This window comes from Dreissena polymorpha, chromosome 8, assembly GCF_020536995.1.
Source record: "Dreissena polymorpha isolate Duluth1 chromosome 8, UMN_Dpol_1.0, whole genome shotgun sequence".
In the NCBI taxonomy this organism is placed as follows: domain Eukaryota; kingdom Metazoa; phylum Mollusca; class Bivalvia; order Myida; family Dreissenidae; genus Dreissena; species Dreissena polymorpha.
Genome location: NC_068362.1, coordinates 104184754 through 104206202, shown reverse-complemented (window position 1 = coordinate 104206202; position 21449 = coordinate 104184754). Strand labels below are relative to the sequence as shown.

The 21449-nt window shown below is 38.4% G+C and overlaps 1 protein-coding gene across 1 annotated transcript in view; it reads right to left on the bottom strand.

Annotated features, from left to right (window-relative positions):
• Positions 1 to 378: 378 nt before the first annotated feature.
• LOC127842503 (uncharacterized) overlaps positions 379 to 21449 on the bottom strand; it is a 40629-nt gene continuing 19558 nt past the window's right edge. Inside the window, 13 exon segments of the mRNA XM_052372033.1 lie at positions 379 to 1045; positions 2405 to 2533; positions 3032 to 3114; positions 4015 to 4128; positions 5688 to 5788; positions 5791 to 5822; positions 7341 to 7532; positions 8456 to 8570; positions 10212 to 10374; positions 14001 to 14206; positions 15896 to 16183; positions 16520 to 16625; positions 18594 to 18702. Coding sequence (XP_052227993.1) covers positions 988 to 1045; positions 2405 to 2533; positions 3032 to 3114; positions 4015 to 4128; positions 5688 to 5788; positions 5791 to 5822; positions 7341 to 7532; positions 8456 to 8570; positions 10212 to 10374; positions 14001 to 14206; positions 15896 to 16183; positions 16520 to 16625; positions 18594 to 18702 — 1696 coding nt within the window. The 3' untranslated portion in view covers positions 379 to 987.

Genomic DNA, 21449 nt, shown 5'->3' with positions numbered 1-21449 from the left:
CTTCATTTCTGGGAATATTTATAAGTCTCCCATATTCAATTTTTGAATGGGACGAAAGTCTTAACTTTGATATGCTTTTTCTTAAATTAAAGTTTTGGATTAGGTAAGGTATCAAATAATTCAAATCGATGTTTCAATTCTATGAATAAAAATAATGATTTTTTTACATTTATTCAATGTTAATAAACGACTGTTAACAGCAGTGTTTAAGGGCAGAGTTGGTACCAGAAACGGTTAAAAGACATAGAAAATAGAGACAACAGAAAATCTCATGCCAACGGAAGGACTGAGTAACGGAGATTCAGGGCTGTGCACTGTGCCCTTTAAAATAAGATGCCATCCAAGGGATTAAAATAAAGAACATAACAAACACTTACAAACAGTCAACAACATTTTATTTTTAACTTATAATACATGAATATAAAAAATTTACAAACATATTACAACAACGATATAAGTAAATCATGATCGCATACTTATCAAAACAACTTGAACGACGGGGTGCTAATAAACCGTGGACTAGAGCACACAGCTGGATCAGTTGCCTAGATTACATGAAAACGATGTCCATGAACAACACTCAGACCACGATGTACATTATGGGTTGGATTGTTTATGCCTAACGCAAAATACGCATTTATTAATGTAAAATTAGCTGAGACATTGTTGTCGAATCATTACCAAACTGGCGCAAAAATAGAAAAAAATCAAAGTATTAATTTTCAGGTGCATGTCATAAAAATGTTAGGCTTTTATAGACACAGAAAAGTATACATACTTGTAAAACAAAACATGAGTATTTTTAATTAAGTAAAATTACTGTGAGTTGTTTATAGATATCTTATTGATAAACAGCTGGTAAAACAACGTTAGAAAACCCGTTTCGGAAGTTATACGTTTAGCCAACTATTATTCGCGTCGGTTTACAGACAGGTCGAATTACAGAACTGGTCTGTCAACGGACGCTGACATGATAACATGGTGAAGCTAGCTGCCGAATATACTTGAGGCCGTCATGACGTCATCTCCGGCAGTCTCGTACAGCCTGTGTCGGAAAAAAACATTATACACACGAACGCATAATAAAATATGTAATATGTATTTGTTCAATCGCTGTTTATGTCAAAGGGGGCTTAATAAAGGTAATTTACGTAGTTAGAGCTACAAATTATAGGTTATAAATGTTGCAACATTTACTCAAACCGATAATGTATTGTTTGCATAATGTTTATAGAACAAGCATTAAAGGGACCTTTTCACGTTTTGTTCAATTGATAAAATTAACAAAAACATGTTTTAGATTCGTAAATTTTCAATACTTGCACAAATCTGTGAAAAGGTCCCTTTAATGCCAGGGTATAATATTCACTGCGAGTAGCTTTACACGCTGTTGCAATACAGTCTTCTTCACGGTCTCTATTTAGGAATTCCTAAAATTGAATGATGCATATGGCGTACTATCTTTATACTGAATTTTAAGAATGAGATATTTTTCGCGTCAAACATCTTGCAACCAATGGAAAACGATTCAGTGATTAATTGAATAGCATTAAATATTATTGGATAAAAAATGAAATCCGTTGCAGTTAATGAACAGTTAAAATCATGCAAATAATCACAGTTTTACAGCAATAGACCAAGTGACATCAATAACCCAGTAAGCCCTTCTTGCTCAGGTGAGCTCAATAAAAGGGTTAAAACGATATCATTCGCATAATTTTATTGACAGTTTGTTCTAAATACTTGTAAAATATATCAGATAATCGGACTTCCTATGGTGCACAATAATACGATTATCAAAAACAATTATCAAAAGTCAAACGTAATAAACATAAAATTTCATACAGTATGCTTTATTGTTCATGCTTATTAGGGCCGTGCTCTGTGAAAAAGGGGTTTAATGCATGTGCATAAAGTATCGTCCCAAATTAGCCCGTGCAGTCCGCACAGGCTAATCAGGAACGACACTTTCCGCTTTTATGATATTTTCGTTTAAAAAAAGTCTCTTCTTAGCAAAAATCTAGTTTAGGGGGAAAGTGTCGTCTCTGATTAGCATGTGCGGACTGCATAGGCTAATCTGGGACGAACTTAACGCATATGCATTAAACCCACTTTCACAGAGCGAGACTCATAAGAACAACGCCCGATTAAATATGAGCCTCGTTCTTAGATAACGGGCCTTAATGCATGCGAGTTAAGTGTCGTCCCAGATTAGCCTGTGCAGGGACGACACTTTCCGCCTAAACTGGATTCTCCGAAGAAGAGGTTTTTTTAAAACGAAACCTACAAAACCACAAAGAAATTGTTGTTCCTATTCGCGCAGGCTAATCTGGGGCGATACTTTGCACACACGCATTAAATCCCGTTTTCCCAGAGCGGTTCTCAATTATACAAGAGTACATACTTTGCCGCCAGCTGTCGACAATGCCCCGCTATGTACTGCGTGTTCACAAGCCCCACGTGCATCATGAAGAGCTCGTTACAGTGCACGGCACGTGATACGTCGTTAGGGAAACACTTGTGCATGAAGTACCTGCACGGGTAAAGCGGAGACAACTGACGTTACGATGGCATGTTATGCGATTGGCATAAATGCCTTCCTCAAATTAGTGATCACAGCTGTTTGAAGTTTGATTAACTTAGACAGCATACACACTTTCTATAGACTTACTCGTACTTCGATTGCTATCAATACGTTTCATCAATATTACTATTGATAGTCTGTATCAATCATATACAATAACGGCAAAACTGGTAGAGTTGGATTTAATTTTAGCGATGAACGACTTTTGGCATTAAAAGTGTATTTTAACAAAAGTTACGTGCATACATTAGAATGTACATGACAAACAACGTTTTAAACACGTACATACCGGGTTTTATTAAGATATATTTGCATAAATAATATTTCACACATATAGAAGACAAGAGTTCCTTATTTTATATATGCTGAGTGTCTTGAATTGTATGTTACGTCCCATTAAATGAAGTTCTGTACCCATAAGACAACCAAATCAACAGCTGAACCTACTTGTAGAAGTTGCCCGTGAGTAATCCGGGTGGTGGGGCAGTACAGTCCGCCCTGTACGGTCTCTGTGCCACCTCTGGGTCACCCTGGGAGAAAGACTCAATAATTATTCAATGTAAAACGCAATTCATATTACTGGGTGTATGTTTATTCTGTATTCATAGATAAACAGGGCAAACGATGGACCTTTGACTCTTTTGACTTTGAAGCTCACATGAAAAGGTACTTTGAAATTCACAAATAAACTTAAATGCAGCAATTCTTACTATGTCAACTTCTACCACAAATTTCTTTAATTATGCAGCATTGAAGTGCTCAAAAAAGTTAATATGGCCCTAGCAAGCCAAATCAATCAAACCCGTAATACTTCCTTTTAAAAGTGATATGTCTCACACATTTAAAGGGATCTTTTCGCGTTTTGGTAATTTGACAAAATTGAAAAAAGTTGTTTCAGATTCGCAAATTTTCGTTTGAGTTATGATATGTGTGAGGAAACAGTAATACTGAACATTTACCATGGTCTAATTATATGCAGCTTTTGACGATTTAAAAACCTGAAAATTATAAAGCGTTGCAACGCCAAACGATTGAATAATTTGAAGAGTTCTGTTGTTGTCGTTTAATTTTGTGGAACTACGAAGATTGCTTATATAAAGTATAAAAAACGTCTCTTGTACATACTTGGCAGAATGGCCGAGCGGTCTAATTGGTTTTTACTCCTGGACTCCAGGGATCACTGGTTCGAGCCCTGCTTCGGGCTACTTTTTTCCTTTTTTAAATTTTATTTTTGATTTTTTACTGGAGCTTTTTAGATCCAATTTTTCATTTATCAATATAAAGCATTTAATGACAAACTTCAAAACATGCCAAAATCTGTAAAAGGCCCCTTTAAGGAAAAATAGGAACATTGTTTTAATGGCAAACTAAAAATGCGTGATCGGATACAGGTCAATAACACAGAAACACTGCAGGCCAACAAGACTTACGTTTACGTTTTCGAACCATATGAAATATGAGAAATGGTAGTCTCCCTCTCTGGCCGATATCATCGTGTAGCCATTGTGTAGCTTGGTAAGCAGCCATGACGTCATGGACCAGATCTACAATCATAAAGTAATACATGACGTCATTGACAGTATTACAGGACGTCATGGACAGATCTACAACCACACACCGATACAAAATGTCATTGATCAGATCTGCACGCATACAGCGACACATGACATCATTGACCAGATCTACAATCATACATGGATACATGACGTCATAAACAAGATCTACAATCATTCAGGGATACATGGTGTTATTAATTATATCCACAATCATACATCGATGCACGGCGTCATTACGAAGATTTACAATCATACAACAATACATGACGTCATTAGACAGATCTACAATCAAACAGTGACACGTGACTTCATGGACCATATCTACAATCATACAGCTATACATGACGTCATTAACAAGATTTACAATCATACAGGGATACATGGTGTTATTAACAAGATCTACAATCATACATCGATGCACGGCGTCATTAAGAAGATTTACAATCATACAGCGACGCATAACGTCATTAACCAGATCTAAAATCATACAGCGACACATGATGTCATGGACCAGATCTACAATCATACAGCGATACATGACGTCATGGACCAGATCTAAAATCATACAGCGACACATGACGTCATGGACCAGATCTAAAATCATACAGTGACACATGACGTCATGGACCAGATCAAAAAATCATACAGCTATACATGACGTCATTAACAAGATCTACAATCATACAGGGATACATGGTGTCATTAACAAGATCTACAATCATACATCGATGCACGGCGTCATTAAGAAGAATTACAATCATACAGCGACGCATAACGTCATTAACCAGATCTAAAATCATACAGCGACACATGATGTCATGGACCAGATCTACAATCATACAGCGATACATGACGTCATGGACCAGATCTAAAATCATACAGCGACACATGACGTCATGGACCAGATCTAAAATCATACAGTGACACATGACGTCATGGACCAGATAAAAAAAGCATACAGCGACACATGACGTCATGGACCAGATCTACAATCATACAGCGATACATGACGTAATTGACCAGATCTAAAATCGAATACATCAATGCATGACTTAATTAATCAGATCTGTAATGATACAGCAATAAAATGCAGTCATTTACAAGATCTCCAATCGTTACAGCGACACATGATATAATTTACACAATCTACAAACATACAGCGAAACATGACGAGATTGACCAGATCTACAATCATCCATCAGTTCATGACCTAATTAATCAGATATGTTTATCATACAGCAATAAATGACGTCATTATCAAGATCTACAATCAAACAGCGATACATAGCGTCAATGACAAAATTTGCGATCATGTGCTTCGTGTGTGTGATCTGCAATACAGTGATATATGACATAATGGCCCAGATCAACAATCACGAAGCAATAGATGTCTTCAGTGACAAGATTTACAATCATAAAGCGATTAATGACGTCATTAACAATTTAAGTTATAATCAAGTGGTACATACGTCAACTGGTAATTTTAAGAGTTGAATAAGTAAACCTTTCAGTCTTAAACATATGGTAGATCGATGAGACACGTTTACCTTTTCTTTGAGCAACTGTGTCGCGTCCAAGACACCTGAGTTATCCTCGTGTGTGATGTTCAGGGCGGGAGCGATCACGTGATCGTCTTCGGTTACGTAAAGAAGTGTACCAGACCTGGGAAATCTTCAATGTAGCTGACTGTAGTTAAGATTTATCACTTCCTCGAATATGAGAACAGAAACGACACATTTCTTTTACAGGCGCTGCAAAATCTGTAGACCTTCAACATGGTTTGAAGCGATTAAAAGAAAGTAAAATGCAATATGGTAATGGTAAGCAGAGTGCAGGATCACACGACATTTTAGGACATGGATGTTAATGGATGTAACACACTAGTATGTGGTGCTTCCTTCAATAAACTTAAAACAAGAGATGTGTTTGTCAGCAACACAATGCACCCTATACGCCGCTTTGAAGCCATATATTTGACTTTGAAGATGACCTTGACCTTTCACACTCAAAATGTTCAGCTCCATGAGATGCACATAAATGCCAATATCAAGTTGCTATCTTCAATATTGCAAAGTTATGACCAAGGTTAAAGTTTTGTGACAGACACACAGACCGACAGACACACAGACATAAAGGCCCAAAAACAATATACCCCCTATCATTTGATCCCGGGGCACAAAAACATCTTAAGAATTACAACTAGTGCATAAAAGACAGTTGTATGCTTCTTATGGAAATGTGAAGAACATCAGAATTACTTTAGTTAATAAGCCTGTGTTCTTGGTCGAAAATTCGATGTGTAAAGCATTTATGTTCACGGTTATGCTACACAAAATGTGAAGTTTTGGCACAGATTACAGACGTATTTAATGCACTAAAGAGTTTTGCAAATGTATTTGAATAATTTGAGATATTTGCAAAAATAAAGTTCTTAACGGTGTGTTTACATTCTGTCCAGCCTGTGTGTAGACCCCTGTGAACCCCTTTGATCCTGGGCCCTGGTAAAATGAGGCATGAGCTTCGCGACAAATATTGAATCAAAGTACTGACAGTACTGGTGTGACGATGCTTTTGAAGAGGATTGATATAAAGCATCTATTTAAGTTTATCTACATCACCACAATTGTGTATGTGGGTACGAACATTTTGGGTAGGAAAAACATGGGTACGAAAATTTTGGGTACAAAATTATGCCCCAAAAATTTGGTACGAAAATAGATTTGGTTACGAAAAAAAATTTGGGTAAGAAAAAAAATTGGGTGCGAAAAATGTAGGGTACGAAAAAAAATTTGGGGGTACGGGGAAGTAGTACCCGTGGGGAACTTGATCCATTCAGCGAAACTGGGAGGCGGGTTACATTCTCGATTAAATATAACAAGAAATATCTTTAAAAAGATATTCGACGTGTATTTTCTGTACCACTTATCTTAAAAAAACGTTCTGTTACAGTTAAACGTTTGTGGGTTATAACATTACGTTTCAGCATATAAATTCAAAACTTGACATGCTCTTTATTTACACCATGCTCTTTAATTTCACATATATATCATACAAAACTTTATATTTCGTTGTTTCCTTTCCTAAGTTAATGATGCTATGTGTACGGACGAGATTTCACATGCCCATGGGCATGAACATATTTTCCTCTTTTGATTATTGTTAGGATAAGATATTGAAGGTTAAGATCAATGCAAGGATACGTTGTCATGGTGATGTTTCGTTGAGCCTTCACAACAAGGTAGTCCTTGTAGTCACCAAGGTTCTGCATGAAAAGGTCAGCTGCAAAGGTCAATGCCTCAACTGTATTCTGGGTCAAAGGTCGCGGTTCGTGGTACAGACACACAAATATCTCCATCAGCTTGGACCGCAGGTACTTGAGCAATCGTTCTAAACTATACATGACCAGCAATCAATATTTGTAAACTTTATTAATTTTTTGGAATTCTGTATAACTGGTTCAGTAAAATGTCCAGCACACACTAAGTATACAGTAGGCTAAAGTATTTCGTCCTCAATATTAAATGGAAAATGCAAACACGGAGTTCAAACTATGATATAATCTGACTGGATTCAGGTGGGAGAGGTTTGTCGACATGAATTGTAAAATAGAGAATAAACATCACTAGATACAGGTCTATGAGGTATTCCAACATGCAAGTCAAACTAAGGAGTGAATCGTTCTTGATACAGGTGGGTAGTGTATGCAAACATGGAATTCATTCAAACCACTAATTCACTCTCACTTGATAAAGATTTGGTAAAAAACAAAGTTGCTATATAAAATTTTTTTTTTGGCTTTTCTTAAACAAAGGAAAATTATTCCTGTATTTCAGGCCTTATCTTTGACGCAACCAGTATTGAGATTGACAAATTATGCTACATTTGAGAAAAAATATACTACCTATCCTAAATAATATCAAGATTAAAATTGTTCATCACCAACAGGCATTAAATAACCCGTGCTCTGTGAAAAGGGGGTTTAATGCATGTGTGTAAAGTGTCGTCCCAGATTAGCCTGTGCAGTCTGCACAGGCTAATTAGGCACAACACTTTCCGCATAAACTGGATTTTTTGCTAAGAAGAGACTTTCTTGAAACGAAAAATATCATAAAACGGAAAGTTACATTCTATTGACAATAAAGTATCTATGTTTCAAAGAAGGTATACTTCTCATTCTGCATGAGAGAGTGGCAGCACTCTTATTGCTGGTGTAATTTGGCCCTTCAACAATCCCAACCAAGATTGAAAGATAATTAACATAATATGCAAGCTTAGTAAAAAAAGATTGAAAAGATAGTAACGTGGGTATGTGTACCTGGAAGGCATGTTTGCGGAGGCCGTCTGCTCCAGGTAAGACATAAATCCTTTTTTCGTCTCCTCACTGTCCCACTTCTTGTTGATATCAAGGCAAAGTTTCTCCAGCTGGCCCTACAATGGGGCCGAGAGTATAAGTCTACAATCTTAACTCTTTACCACTTACCGGCAGATACGTATTTTTACGCATTTGTAGTGCCTTAAAAACTTACATTTAATATAAGACCTTTCTTACTAGATTCAAGTTTTAAAGACTTCATTTCCAACCCTTAAATACTGGTGAGGCAGCAAACAGCATAAAACCTGAACAGACTGCGAGTTACTCGCAGGCTGTTCTGGTTTTATGCTGTTTGCACATAGCCATTTTCACTTTGCTTCTGAGTGGGAAAGGGTTAACAAACGCCACAGGCAACAGTATGGTCATAATGTTTCACTGGCGTAATGGGTGAGAAGCACCATCAACTAAAGTACCCTAACCCTTTATCACTATCTAAATGTCTGCATGTTGTTTATTATATAACTTGTTTATGGTTTGTGAACACTCTAGCACCTGGAGTTTAATATTAGCCAGGCAAAGCAGAACAAATACTGTTTCCATCCTATTGTTTACAGTGTATCTCTTGTTTCATTGCCTGGAACTTCTGGTCAAGATCTTTAACATCAAATCTAGATGCCATTTTATGGTCACATTTTTGCACAAATATAGTTCATATGCTTTTGTGAGTTACTCTTTCTGATTCTGATAAAAAGCCCTACGTTATATAACCACAGAATGTCTTTGACATGAACAATCATTTAAATCTAAGTGTTTATTTCTAAGAATTATAAATGTATTACAGAGACTTACAAAAATTAAGCAGGTGAAAAGTTTGCCTTGTTATAAATTATTTCTAAATGTCTAATGATAATTACAAAACTTATTAATGCAGTTTGCACACACATTGCAAGATAATCAATTTTGATAAAACCCAATATTGTTTGGTTAATCTTTTTTCATATGTTGAAAAAATGTAGTGTGAAATCATTTGATAACAGAAATAACCAAATAGCATTCACTTTCAGTTGTATATGTTTGTTCTTGGGATGGCATTAAATACAAATATCGCATTTGAAATACTCACATTTCCATTCAATCAAATACTCAAATATTCACATGATTTTTAACTTACCTTAATTGGAGACACTAATTATTTTATTATTTAACTACCAAATTTCCAATATGTTCGTTTCGCTTGTATGTGAGCCCTGTTCTGTGAAAAGGGGGTTTAATGCATGTACGTAAAGTGTCGTCTCAGATTAGTCTGTGCAGTCCTCCGAAAAAACGGTTATTGAAGAGAAAATTATAAATATAAGGCCCATAACTTCGCCAAAATAGCAATGGAAGGAAACTCACACTTCATATGTAGGTTATATAGGTAGACTCACATACCAAAATTTAGCTCTATATCTTAAAGCTTTGTGTAAAAAAAAAACTCCAGAAAATGGAATGCCGGACAAACTGACGGACTGACAAACGGGCAGTCCAACTGCTATATGCCACCCTTCCGGGGGCATACAAATCAAATCGAATATTGGAATATTCGAACAATTCCTATGTTCTCTCTGATTTTTTAAAAGTTTTAAAGATTGTTTTTTTGCTTTTTCCATACATGTACATAAACTTGTATACACCTCAACAGTGCTGTGTCAAAGTTTTAATTCCTGAACACCTTTACAACTTAACTTCAAACAAAGGACAACTGACAATCAAACAAACCTTGCTTTTCTAAGAGCTAAGAAGACCTTCTTCAGTTGACTACCTATCGCCTGGTACAGCAGTTCCACGCGTCGTTTCTCCAGACCCTCGTTTTGTTCAGATATGAGCTGCTTGAAAAGCTGCATCAGCTCAACGAGCTTGGGGGCCAGGGAATTCTTGGGCATCTGAAAATGTACATAGAACTTGGGGCCAGGGAATTCTTGGGCATATTAAAATGTACATAGAACTTGGGGGCAAGGGAATTCTTGGGTATCTGAAAATGAACATAGAACTTGGGGGCCAGGGATTCTTGGACATCTGAAAATGTACAGAGAACTTGGGGCCAGGGAATTTTTGGGCATCTAACAATTTACATAGAACTTGGGGGCCAGGGAATTTTTGGGCATCTAAAAATTTACATAGAACTTGGGGGCCAGGGAATTCTTGGGCATCTGAAAATGTACATAGAACTTGGGGGCCAGGGAATTCTTGGGCATCTGAAAATGTTCATAGAACTTGGGGGCCAGGGAATTCTTGGGCATATTAAAATTACATAGAACTTGGGGGCAAGGGAATTCTTGGGCATCTGAAAATGTACATAGAACTTGGGGGCCAGGGAATTCTTGGGCATCTGAAAATGTACAGAGAAGTTGGGGGCCAGGGAATTTTTGGGCATCTACAAATTTACATAGAACTTGGGGGCCAGGGAATTTTTGGGCAACATAGAACTTGGGGGCCAGGAAATTTTTGGGCATCTGAAAATGAACATAGAACTTGGGGGCCAGGAAATCGTTGGGCATCTAAAAATGTACATAGAACTTGGGGGCCAGGGAATTTTTGGGCATCTGAAATTGTACATACAATATGGGGGCCAGGGAATTTTTGGGCATCTGTAAATGTACATAGAACTGGGAGACCAGTGAATTATTGGGCATCTGAAAATGTACAGAGAACTTGGGAGCCAGTGAATTTTTTTTGGGGCATCTAAAAATGTAAATAGAACTTGGGAGCCAGGGAATTCTTGGGCATCTGAAAATGTACATAGAACTTGGGGGCCAGGGAATGCTTGGGCATCTGAAAATGTACAGAGAACTTGGGGGCCAGGGAAGTTTGGGCATCTAAAAATGTACACAGAACTTGGGGGCCAGGGAATCTTTGGGCATCTGAAAATGTAAATAGAACTAGGAGGCCACGGAATTCTTTGGAATCTGAAAAAGAACATAGAACTTAGGGGCCAGGGAATTCTTGGGAATATGAAATGAACATAGAACTTCGGGTCCAGGGAATACTTGGGCATCTAAGAATGTACATAGAACTTCGAAGTCTGGAAATTCTTGGCAGCTAAAAATGTACATAGAATTTGGGGGCCAGGGAATTGCGGGCATCTGAAAATGTACATAGAACTTGTGGGCCAGAGAATTTTTGGGCATTTGAAAAGTACATAGAACTTGGCGGCCATGAAATTTTTTGGCATCTAAAAATGTACATAGAACTTGGGGACCAAGGAATTTTTCGGGCATCTGAAAATGTACATACAATTTGGGGGCCAGGGAATATTTGGGCATCTGAAAATGTACAAAGAACTCTGGGGCCAGTGAATTCTTTGGCATCTGAAAATGTACATAGAACTGGGGGACCAGTGAATTATTGGGCATCTGAAAATGTACATAGAACTCAGGGGCCAGTGAATTCTTGGGCATCTGAAAATGTGCATAGAACTTGGGGGCCAGTGAATTTTTGGGCATCTGAAAATGAACATAGAATTTGGGGGCCAGTGAATTCTTGGGCATCTGAAAATGTACATAGAACTCAGGGGCCAGGAAATTTTTGGGCATCTGGAAATAAACTTAGAACTTGGGGGCCAGGGAATTCTTTGGAATCTGAGAATGTACATAGAACTTTGGGGCCAGTGAATTTTTGGGCATCTGCATATGTACATAAAACTTGGGCATCGGTGAATTTTTGGGCATCTGAAAATGTACATAGAACTTGGGGGCCAGGGAATTCTTTGGAATCTGAAAAAGAACTTTGAACTTAGGGGGCAAGGAATTTGTGGGCATCTAAAATGTACATAGAACTTGGGGCCAGGGAATTCTTTGGAGTCTGAAAATGTACATAAAACATGGGGGCCAGGGAATTTTGGGCATCTGAAAATGTACACAAAACTTGGAGCCAGGGAATTGTGGGCATCTGAAAATGCACATAGAACTAGGAGGCAATATACATACAATTTGGGGGCCAGGGAATTCTTTGGAATCTGAAAATGTACACAGAAATTTGGGGCCAGTGAATTTTGGGCATCTGAAAATGTAAATAGAACTAGGAGGCCACGGAATTCTTTGGAATCTGAAAAAGAACATAGAACTTAGGGGCCAGGGAATTCTTGGGAAAATGAAATGAACATAGAACTTCGGGTCCAGGGAATACTTGGGCATCTAAGAATGTACATAGAACTTCGAAGTCTGGAAATTCTTGGCAGCTAAAAATGTACATAGAATTTGGGGGCCAGGGAATTGTGGGCATCTGAAAATGTACATAGAACTTGTGGGCCAGAGAATTTTTGGGCATTTGAAAAGTACATAGAACTTGGGAGCCAGGGAATTGTGGGCATCTTAAAATGTACATTGAATTTGATGGCCAGGGAATTCTTGGGCATCTGAAAATGTACACAGAACTTAGGGGCCAGGGAATTCTTGGGATTTTTCAAATGACCATAGAACTAAGGGGCCAGGGAATTCTTGGGCATCTGTAAATGTAATAGAACTTGGGGGCCTGGGAATTCTTCTGCATCTAAGAATGTACATAGAATTCTTGGACTACAAATGCGTAAAAATATGTGTGAAGGGTTAAGATTGACCCATTATTGCAGTATCTGCATGCGATAGCCACTCACCCAATTAGCATTACTCAAGGGTACAGTCACCAACATATAGACCTATGCACCACCAACCTCAGTTTAGTTCGCCATGGTGTAATTGACATGGTGTCTGCCTAGCGATTCGGAGGTTATCAGTTGGATCCCCACTCAAGGAGCGTTCTCTAGATCTCCCCCAAAGACACCAAGTACTGGTAATATGCCCAAGAAACAGACTTGAGAGCGTTCCTATTAGCCTGAGGCTTATGATGCAATTGAGCTAAAATATATAGATTTAAATTAAACCTCAGTTAGCACTCCATGCAGATACCTAAGTACAACTTGATACAAAAAATATGGATGGGGGATCAGAGAGTTCAGTTTCACACAGGCACTACACACCTAAGGATGATGCCCGGGTACAGCCTGCGACAGTTGGATCTGATAGGGGGACCAGCGACACTGGGAGGGGGACCAGTGGATCTGACAGGGGGACCAGCGACACTGGGAGGGGGACCAGTGGATCTGACAGGGAGACCAGCGACACTGGGAGGGGGACCAGTGGATCTGACAGGGGGACCAGCGACACTGGATGGGGACCAGTGGATCTGACAGGGGGACCAGCGACACTGGGAGGGGGACCAGTGGATCTGACAGGGGGACCAGCGACACTGGGAGGGGGACCAGAGGATCTGACAGGGGGACCAGTGGATCTGACAGGGAGACCAGCGACACTTAAGGGGGAAAAGTGGATCTGACAGGGGGACCAGCGACACTGGGAGGGGGACCAGTGGATCAGACAGGGGGACCAGCGACACTGGGAGGGGGACCAGTGGATCTGACAGGGGGACCAGCGACACTGGGAGGGGGACCAGTGGATCTGACAGGGGGACCAGCGACACTGGGAGGGGGACCAGTGGATCTGACAGGGGGACCAGCAACACAGGCACTACACACCTCAGTGAGAACCACCAGGATGATGCCAGGGTACAGCCTGCGGCAGTGGATCTGACAGGGGGACCAGCGACACTGGGAGGTTGCCAGGAACACCGTCTGCTTCACATAGTCTGTGTCCTCTGGCATGATGGGAACATCCACTTCCTGTTTCACCACATCCTCACACAGACGGCTTTCTGACAAGCATCTCTGACTGCAGGACAGACCTGTTAACATGAAACAGTTCTTGGCCTGTATTTACAAGGCTCCAAAGGGGATTTCATAACTAAATCTGTGCTTAATGAAAGTATCATAACAAATATAATAAATATTATTATAAAAAAAAAGTAAAAATTTTTTGGTTAAACAAACACCAGATAAAGTATTTATCATTAAGTAAATATAAACACCTTTTAAACATGTATATGTCATAAGAGAGCTATGGTGGTCCTTAAGAGCAAAACTGATCTAAAGGTACATAATGACTTTAAGCCTTGAATGGGTGACAAACTTTTGCACCACATACACAGATCTGTTACTATCTGCAAAATAAGGTATGATTACTTAGTCAAAAAGTCTAATGCCATTCTGTTTTTTTAATCATGGAATGTAAAAGTCATAACAAACTGAATTTTTTCAATGAAGTGTTTCATCGCGCGCAATAATCATACAAAAAAAACCAGTTACCTTATCTGAAAGATGAAACATATTTGAAATAATATTTTCAGCAGCATGTTTATTGGCTAAACGCTATAATTATTTTTTTGGAAATGACATCACAACTTTTGGTACACATCAGCAAGTTTCCATTAAAACAAAATTTGTTGTTCAAAATAATGTTAAAGAAAAGACACTCAATTTCATTTCATATCAAATATTATTTAACTTGCAGTCAGCTCGCTTAATAACAACATTCCTGCACCTGATTAATCAATTTAATTTAAGAACAAGTACGAGTGTAAGATTCTATAATTATGTAATGTAATGAATAGGGGCGCCTGATTCTATATTCATGATACTATCTTAAGAAATAAAAAAGATCTTTTCCAACTCAAAAGTTCTATCTGATTTAAAAACGTTAAAAAAGCAATTTCACAATAAAGTAATAAACACAACCTAAACATGTCAATACAATTTTTTTTAAATGTTGTTAAACGATTTTAATAAAAAAATGGGCCATGCTCTGTGAAAAAGGGGTTTAATGCATGTGCGTTAAGTGCTATCCCAGATTGGCCTGTGCAGTCCACACAGGCTAATCAGGAACAACATTTTCCGCTTTCATTACATTTTCTGTTAAAGAAAGTCTCTTCTTAGCACAAATCCAGTTTAGAAAGAAAGTGTTGTCCTTGATTAGCCTGTACAGACTGCACTGGGTCCTTGATTAGCCTGTGCAGACTGCACTGGGTCCTTGATTAGCCTGTGCAGACTGCACTGGGTCCTTGATTAGCCTGTGCAGACTGCACTGGGTCCTTGATTAGCCTGTGCAGACTGCACTGGGTCCTTGATTAGCCTGTGCAGACTGCACTGGGTCCTTGATTAGCCTGTGCAGACTGCACTGGGTCCTTGATTAGCCTGTGCAGACTGCACTGGGTCCTTGATTAGCCTGTGCAGACTGCACTGGGTCCTTGATTAGCCTGTGCAGACTGCACTGGGTCCTTGATTAGCCTGTGCAGACTGCACTGGGTCCTTGATTAGCCTGTGCAGACTGCACTGGGTCCTTGATTAGCCTGTGCAGACTGCACTGGGTCCTTGATTAGCCTGTGCAGACTGCACTGGCTTATATGGGACTACACTTAACACACATGCATTAAACCCCCTTTCAACAGAGCATGGCTCAAATATACAAAGAAATTGAATTGAAATTAAAAATAATGTATACAGGCCTGATGTAGACCTAAAGACCTTATCATCCATACCTTTCTTTTTCAGTTCTCCAAAACTGCTACTTTTCACGTTTCCCATTTGAGTGCCACCAGTGGCCTTGCTCTCCAAGCTATGACCTTCCACCTCGCCCGCAGTGTGACTCCTGGGTCGAAATAAACCTGTGCCTGCCTCAGGACTGGGGGCCGGGGATGACCCCTGGGCACTCCACCCTGACCCACTTCCTGGACGAGCAGACATACCCATTCTGTCATGCATGATGGCAGGGCAAGTGGTCGGTGTTAAATATATATCAGAGACTTCTGGGTAGGGGGTGGAGGCTCCTGAAATATGAAAATCTGGTCAGAGAGGAGAAATTTGAATACCTTGATTGTAGACAAATAATTCTATTAATCAATAAAACAAGTTGATTAACTACATTTATTATACACACATGTATTAAAGCAATAGAGTAAATCACATTAGGTAATTTCACAATTTTGACACTAATGTATTATCAATTCATAATTCATTATATTATTTATTTCATTTTTTTACAGTATGCAATCTTTTTATCAGTTTTCATTTCTAGCATCATTTATTAGGAAATATAATAAAAGTAAGCAACATATTTGACAGAACAACTACGACACACTTCTCTGAGAAACTTCTAAGTTTACCCGAGTCAGAGTCTTCAAGCAGAAGTCGATCCAGTGACAAAACACTCTCTTTTTTGCCTTGGTCTTCCATTTCCTCCTTGCTTTTTCCTTCCATTGCAGAGTAATACTTCAACAGAGATCATAACACTTGACATCTTTTCCTTCCTCTTGAAATTGTCATTGGACATTTGTCTAAAATTACATCTCTAAAATGTGCACATTATAGTTTTGTTTGTAGAAATAAAAACGAAATAGCATCCATTTTATGTGTATCTCTTACAAATTATATGTCTGAATGAATTATTAATTTAAAAGTTATTTACTGTGAATTTGTAAACTCATTCATGTCTAAAAACAAAGAATATGGGTGAACATTTCGTATTAATTATTTGCTTTTTTGTTTTGTTTAAAAAACATCTTCTAATTTATAATATAATAATATAAGAATATAATACAGCAAACAGACACAATGTCATGTTTGCCATGATGTCCAAATAAATGACTACTGAAATTGAAATACCTGTACCTATTAACCATTTACCATTTAGATATGTATTTTGACGCATTTGACAGTTAAATTAACTTTAATTACTAAATTCAAGTTTTAAAGGCTTTATTTCCAACCCTTAGATACTGATGAGCAGCAAACAGCATAAAACCTGAACAGACAGCAAGTGACTTGCTGGCTGTTCTGGTTTTATGCTGGTTGCAAAAGCCATTTCCACTTTGCTTCTTATGGGAGAAAGGGTTAACACGCCATTTGTTCAAATGACAGGGATACCTCCATATATCACTTATGAAGTAAAGATATGGGTGTTAAATGCAACACATTCACTTATGATGGTTTACATTTGTGTCAAGATGTTAAAAATTCCATACGTAAATGGCAAAGTTATGGTTTTCTAGCTATCAGGACAGGAATTTTCTGAGGGACATCTTGATGGACAAACAGCTGTCACTACAGAGTTCCTGGTGAGATTTGGCTGTTAAATCAACATGGCCTTAATCCTATGCTAAAACAAGGGACAAAATTGTCACAAAACCAGGTTTTCATTGTGAAAAAAAATCTGATTAAGGGAGACAACTCAAACTGAACTTTTGAAATGAACAAACAAAATTAACCCCCTTTGTAAGTTTGTTTCAAAATAAATCTATTTTAAGTTGTGGTGACCTTGACATTGGAGATATTGACGTGATTCTTTCGTGCGACACACCGTTCCATGATGGTGAACAAATGTGCCAAATAATTGTAAAATCTCACAATGAATGACATAGTTATGGCCCAGACAAGCTCATTTATTGCCAATTTTGACCTTTGAACTCAAAGTGTGACCTTGACCTTGGAGATATCCACGTAATTTTTTCGCGCGACACACCGTCCAATGATGGTGAACAAATGTGCCAAATGATTTTAAAATATGACAATGAACGACATGGTCATGGCCCGGACAAGCTTGTTCCGCCCGCCCGCCAGCCGGCCAGCCAGCCAGCCAGCCAGCCAGCCCGCCCGCATTCACCAATTTAATAACCAGTTTTTTCCGTTGGAAAACCTGGTTAAAAATGTTCAGAAAGCTTGGTGACAATCACATGAAAACTGGTTGATTTTTAGCACGTAAACCAAATAAAGTGGACAGACTGATGGACGGACAGTGAAGGAAATATATGCCTCTCTTCTCAACAAACTGTCTCAATAAACTTATAAGCAAATTTTTACCAAAAAAATCATGATTGTTCTTCAAGCAAAAAGTTAAATGTCTTCAGACAGTCTTTCTTATTTGAAGGTTAAAGTAGAGAAACAAGTCCGTAAAGGCCCTGTATACAAAAGATAAATTTGAATCAAAAGGTCAATGTCACCCAAAAAGTTAAAAACCCAGGAAAGCTAAAATGGTCTATTTAAAGGTTAACGCCCACACTGCCAGAAATATCTATTCAAAGAGCTCTTTTTAAGTACACATGTTACTCAAGGTCAAAGTCAACCAAGGTCTTCCAGACAATCTATGTTAACCTTTAGGTAAAGTTCTAGAAATGAATGCCATACTAAAGGTCAAGATGTACAATAAGATAAAGGCAGACAAAGGTCAAGGTCAACTATTACTTGTTCATTTTCCGTCTCTTCCCCAGTGTTGAACCCTTCTGCTGCACTCACAAAGCGTTCCCGTTGTGTCCTTCCCAGTCTCACAGCAGCTGGTGATCTGGCATCCACTCTATGCAATACACAATCATACACATCTATAACAATCTGGCCTCCACTCTATGCAATACACAATCATACACATCTATAACAATCTGGCCTCCACTCTATGCAATACACAATCATACACATCTATAACAATCTGGCCTCCACTCTATGCAATACACAATCATACACATCTATAACAATCTGGCCTCCACTCTATGCAATACACAATCATACACATCTATAACAATCTGGCATCCACTCTATGCAATACACAATCATACACATCTATAACAATCTGGCCTCCACTCTATGCAATACACAATCATACACATCTATAACAATCTGGCCTCCACTCTATGCAATACACAATCATACACATCTATAACAATCTGGCCTCCACTCTATGCAATACACAATCATACACATCTATAACAATCTGGCCTCCACTCTATGCAATACACAATCATACACGTCTATAACAATCTGGCCTCCACTCTATGCAATACACAATCATACACATCTATAACAATCTGGCATCCACTCTATGCAATACACAATCATACACATCTATAACAATCTGGCATCCACTCTATGCAATACACAATCATACACATCTATAACAATCTGGCATCCACTCTATGCAATACACAATCATACACATCTATAACAATATGGCCTCCACTCTATGCAATACACAATCATACACGTCTATAACAATCTGGCCTCCACTCTATGCAATACACAATCATACACGTCTATAACAATCTGGCCTCCACTCTATGCAATACACAATCATACACGTCTATAACAATCTGGCCTCCTCTCTATGCAATACACAATCATACACATCTATAACAATCTGGCCTCCTCTCTATGCAATACACAATCATACACATCTATAACAATCTGGCCTCCACTCTATGCAATACACAATCATACACGTCTATAACAATCTGGCCTCCACTCTATGCAATACACAATCATACACGTCTATAACAATCTGGCCTCCACTCTATGCAATACACAATCATACACGTCTATAACAATCTGGCCTCCTCTCTATGCAATACACAATCATACACATCTATAACAATCTGGCCTCCTCTCTATGCAATACACAATCATACACATCTATAACAATCTGGCCTCCTCTCTATGCAATACACAATCATACACATCTATAACAATCTGGCCTCCACTCTATGCAATACACAATCATACACGTCTATAACAATCTGGCCTCCACTCTATGCAATACACAATCATACACATCTATAACAATCTGGCCTCCACTCTATGCAATACACAATCATACACATCTATAACAATCTGGCCTCCTCTCTATGCAATACACAATCATACACATCTATAACAATCTGGCATCCACTCTATGCAATACACAATCATACACGTCTATAACAATCTGGCCTCCTCTCTATGCAATACACAATCATACACATCTATAACAATCTGGCCTCCACTCTATGCAATACACAATCATACACATCTATAACAATCTGGCCTCCTCTCTATGCAATACACAATCATACACATCTATAACAATCTGGCCTCCACTCTATGCAATACACAATCATACACATCTATAACAATCTGGCCTCCACTCTATGCAATACACAATCATACACATCTATAACAATCTGGCCTCCTCTCTATGCAATACACAATCATACAGATCTAAAGCAATCTGGCCTCCACTCTATGCAATACACAATCATACACATCTATAACAATCTGGCCTCCTCTCTATGCAATACACAATCATACACATCTATAACAATCTGGCCTCTTATCTATGCAATACACAATCATACACATCTATAACAATCTGGCCTCCTCTCTATGCAATACACAATCATACACATCTATAACAATCTGGCCTCCACTCTATGCAATACACAATCATACACATCTATTACAATCTGGCCTCCACTCTATGCAATACACAATCATACACATCTATAACAATCTGGCCTCCTCTCTATGCAATACACAATCAAACACATCTATAACAATCTGGCCTCCTCTGTATGCAATACACAAACATACACATCTATAACAATTTGGCCTCCTCTCTATGCAATACACAATCATACACATCTATAACAATCTGGCCTCCTCTCTATGCAATACACAATCATACACATCTATAACAATCTGGCCTCCACTCTATGCAATACACAATCATACACATCTATAACAATCTGGCCTCCTCTCTATGCAATACACAATCATACACATCTATAACAATCTGGCCTCCACTCTATGCAATACACAATCATACACATCTATAACAATCTGGCCTCTTCTCTATGCAATACACAATCATACACATCTATAACAATCTGGCCTCTTCTCTATGCAATACACAATCATACACATCTATAACAATCTGGCCTCCACTCTATGCAATACACAATCATACACATCTATAACAATCTGGCCTCCACTCTATGCAATACACAATCATACACATCTATAACAATCTGGCCTCCTCTCTATGCAATACACAATCATACACATCTATAACAATCTGGCATCCACTCTATGCAATACACAATCATACACGTCTATAACAATCTGGCCTCCTCTCTATGCAATACACAATCATACACATCTATAACAATCTGGCCTCCACTCTATGCAATACACAATCATACACATCTATAACAATCTGGCCTCCACTCTATGCAATACACAATCATACACATCTATAACAATCTGGCCTCTTCTCTATGCAATACACAATCATAC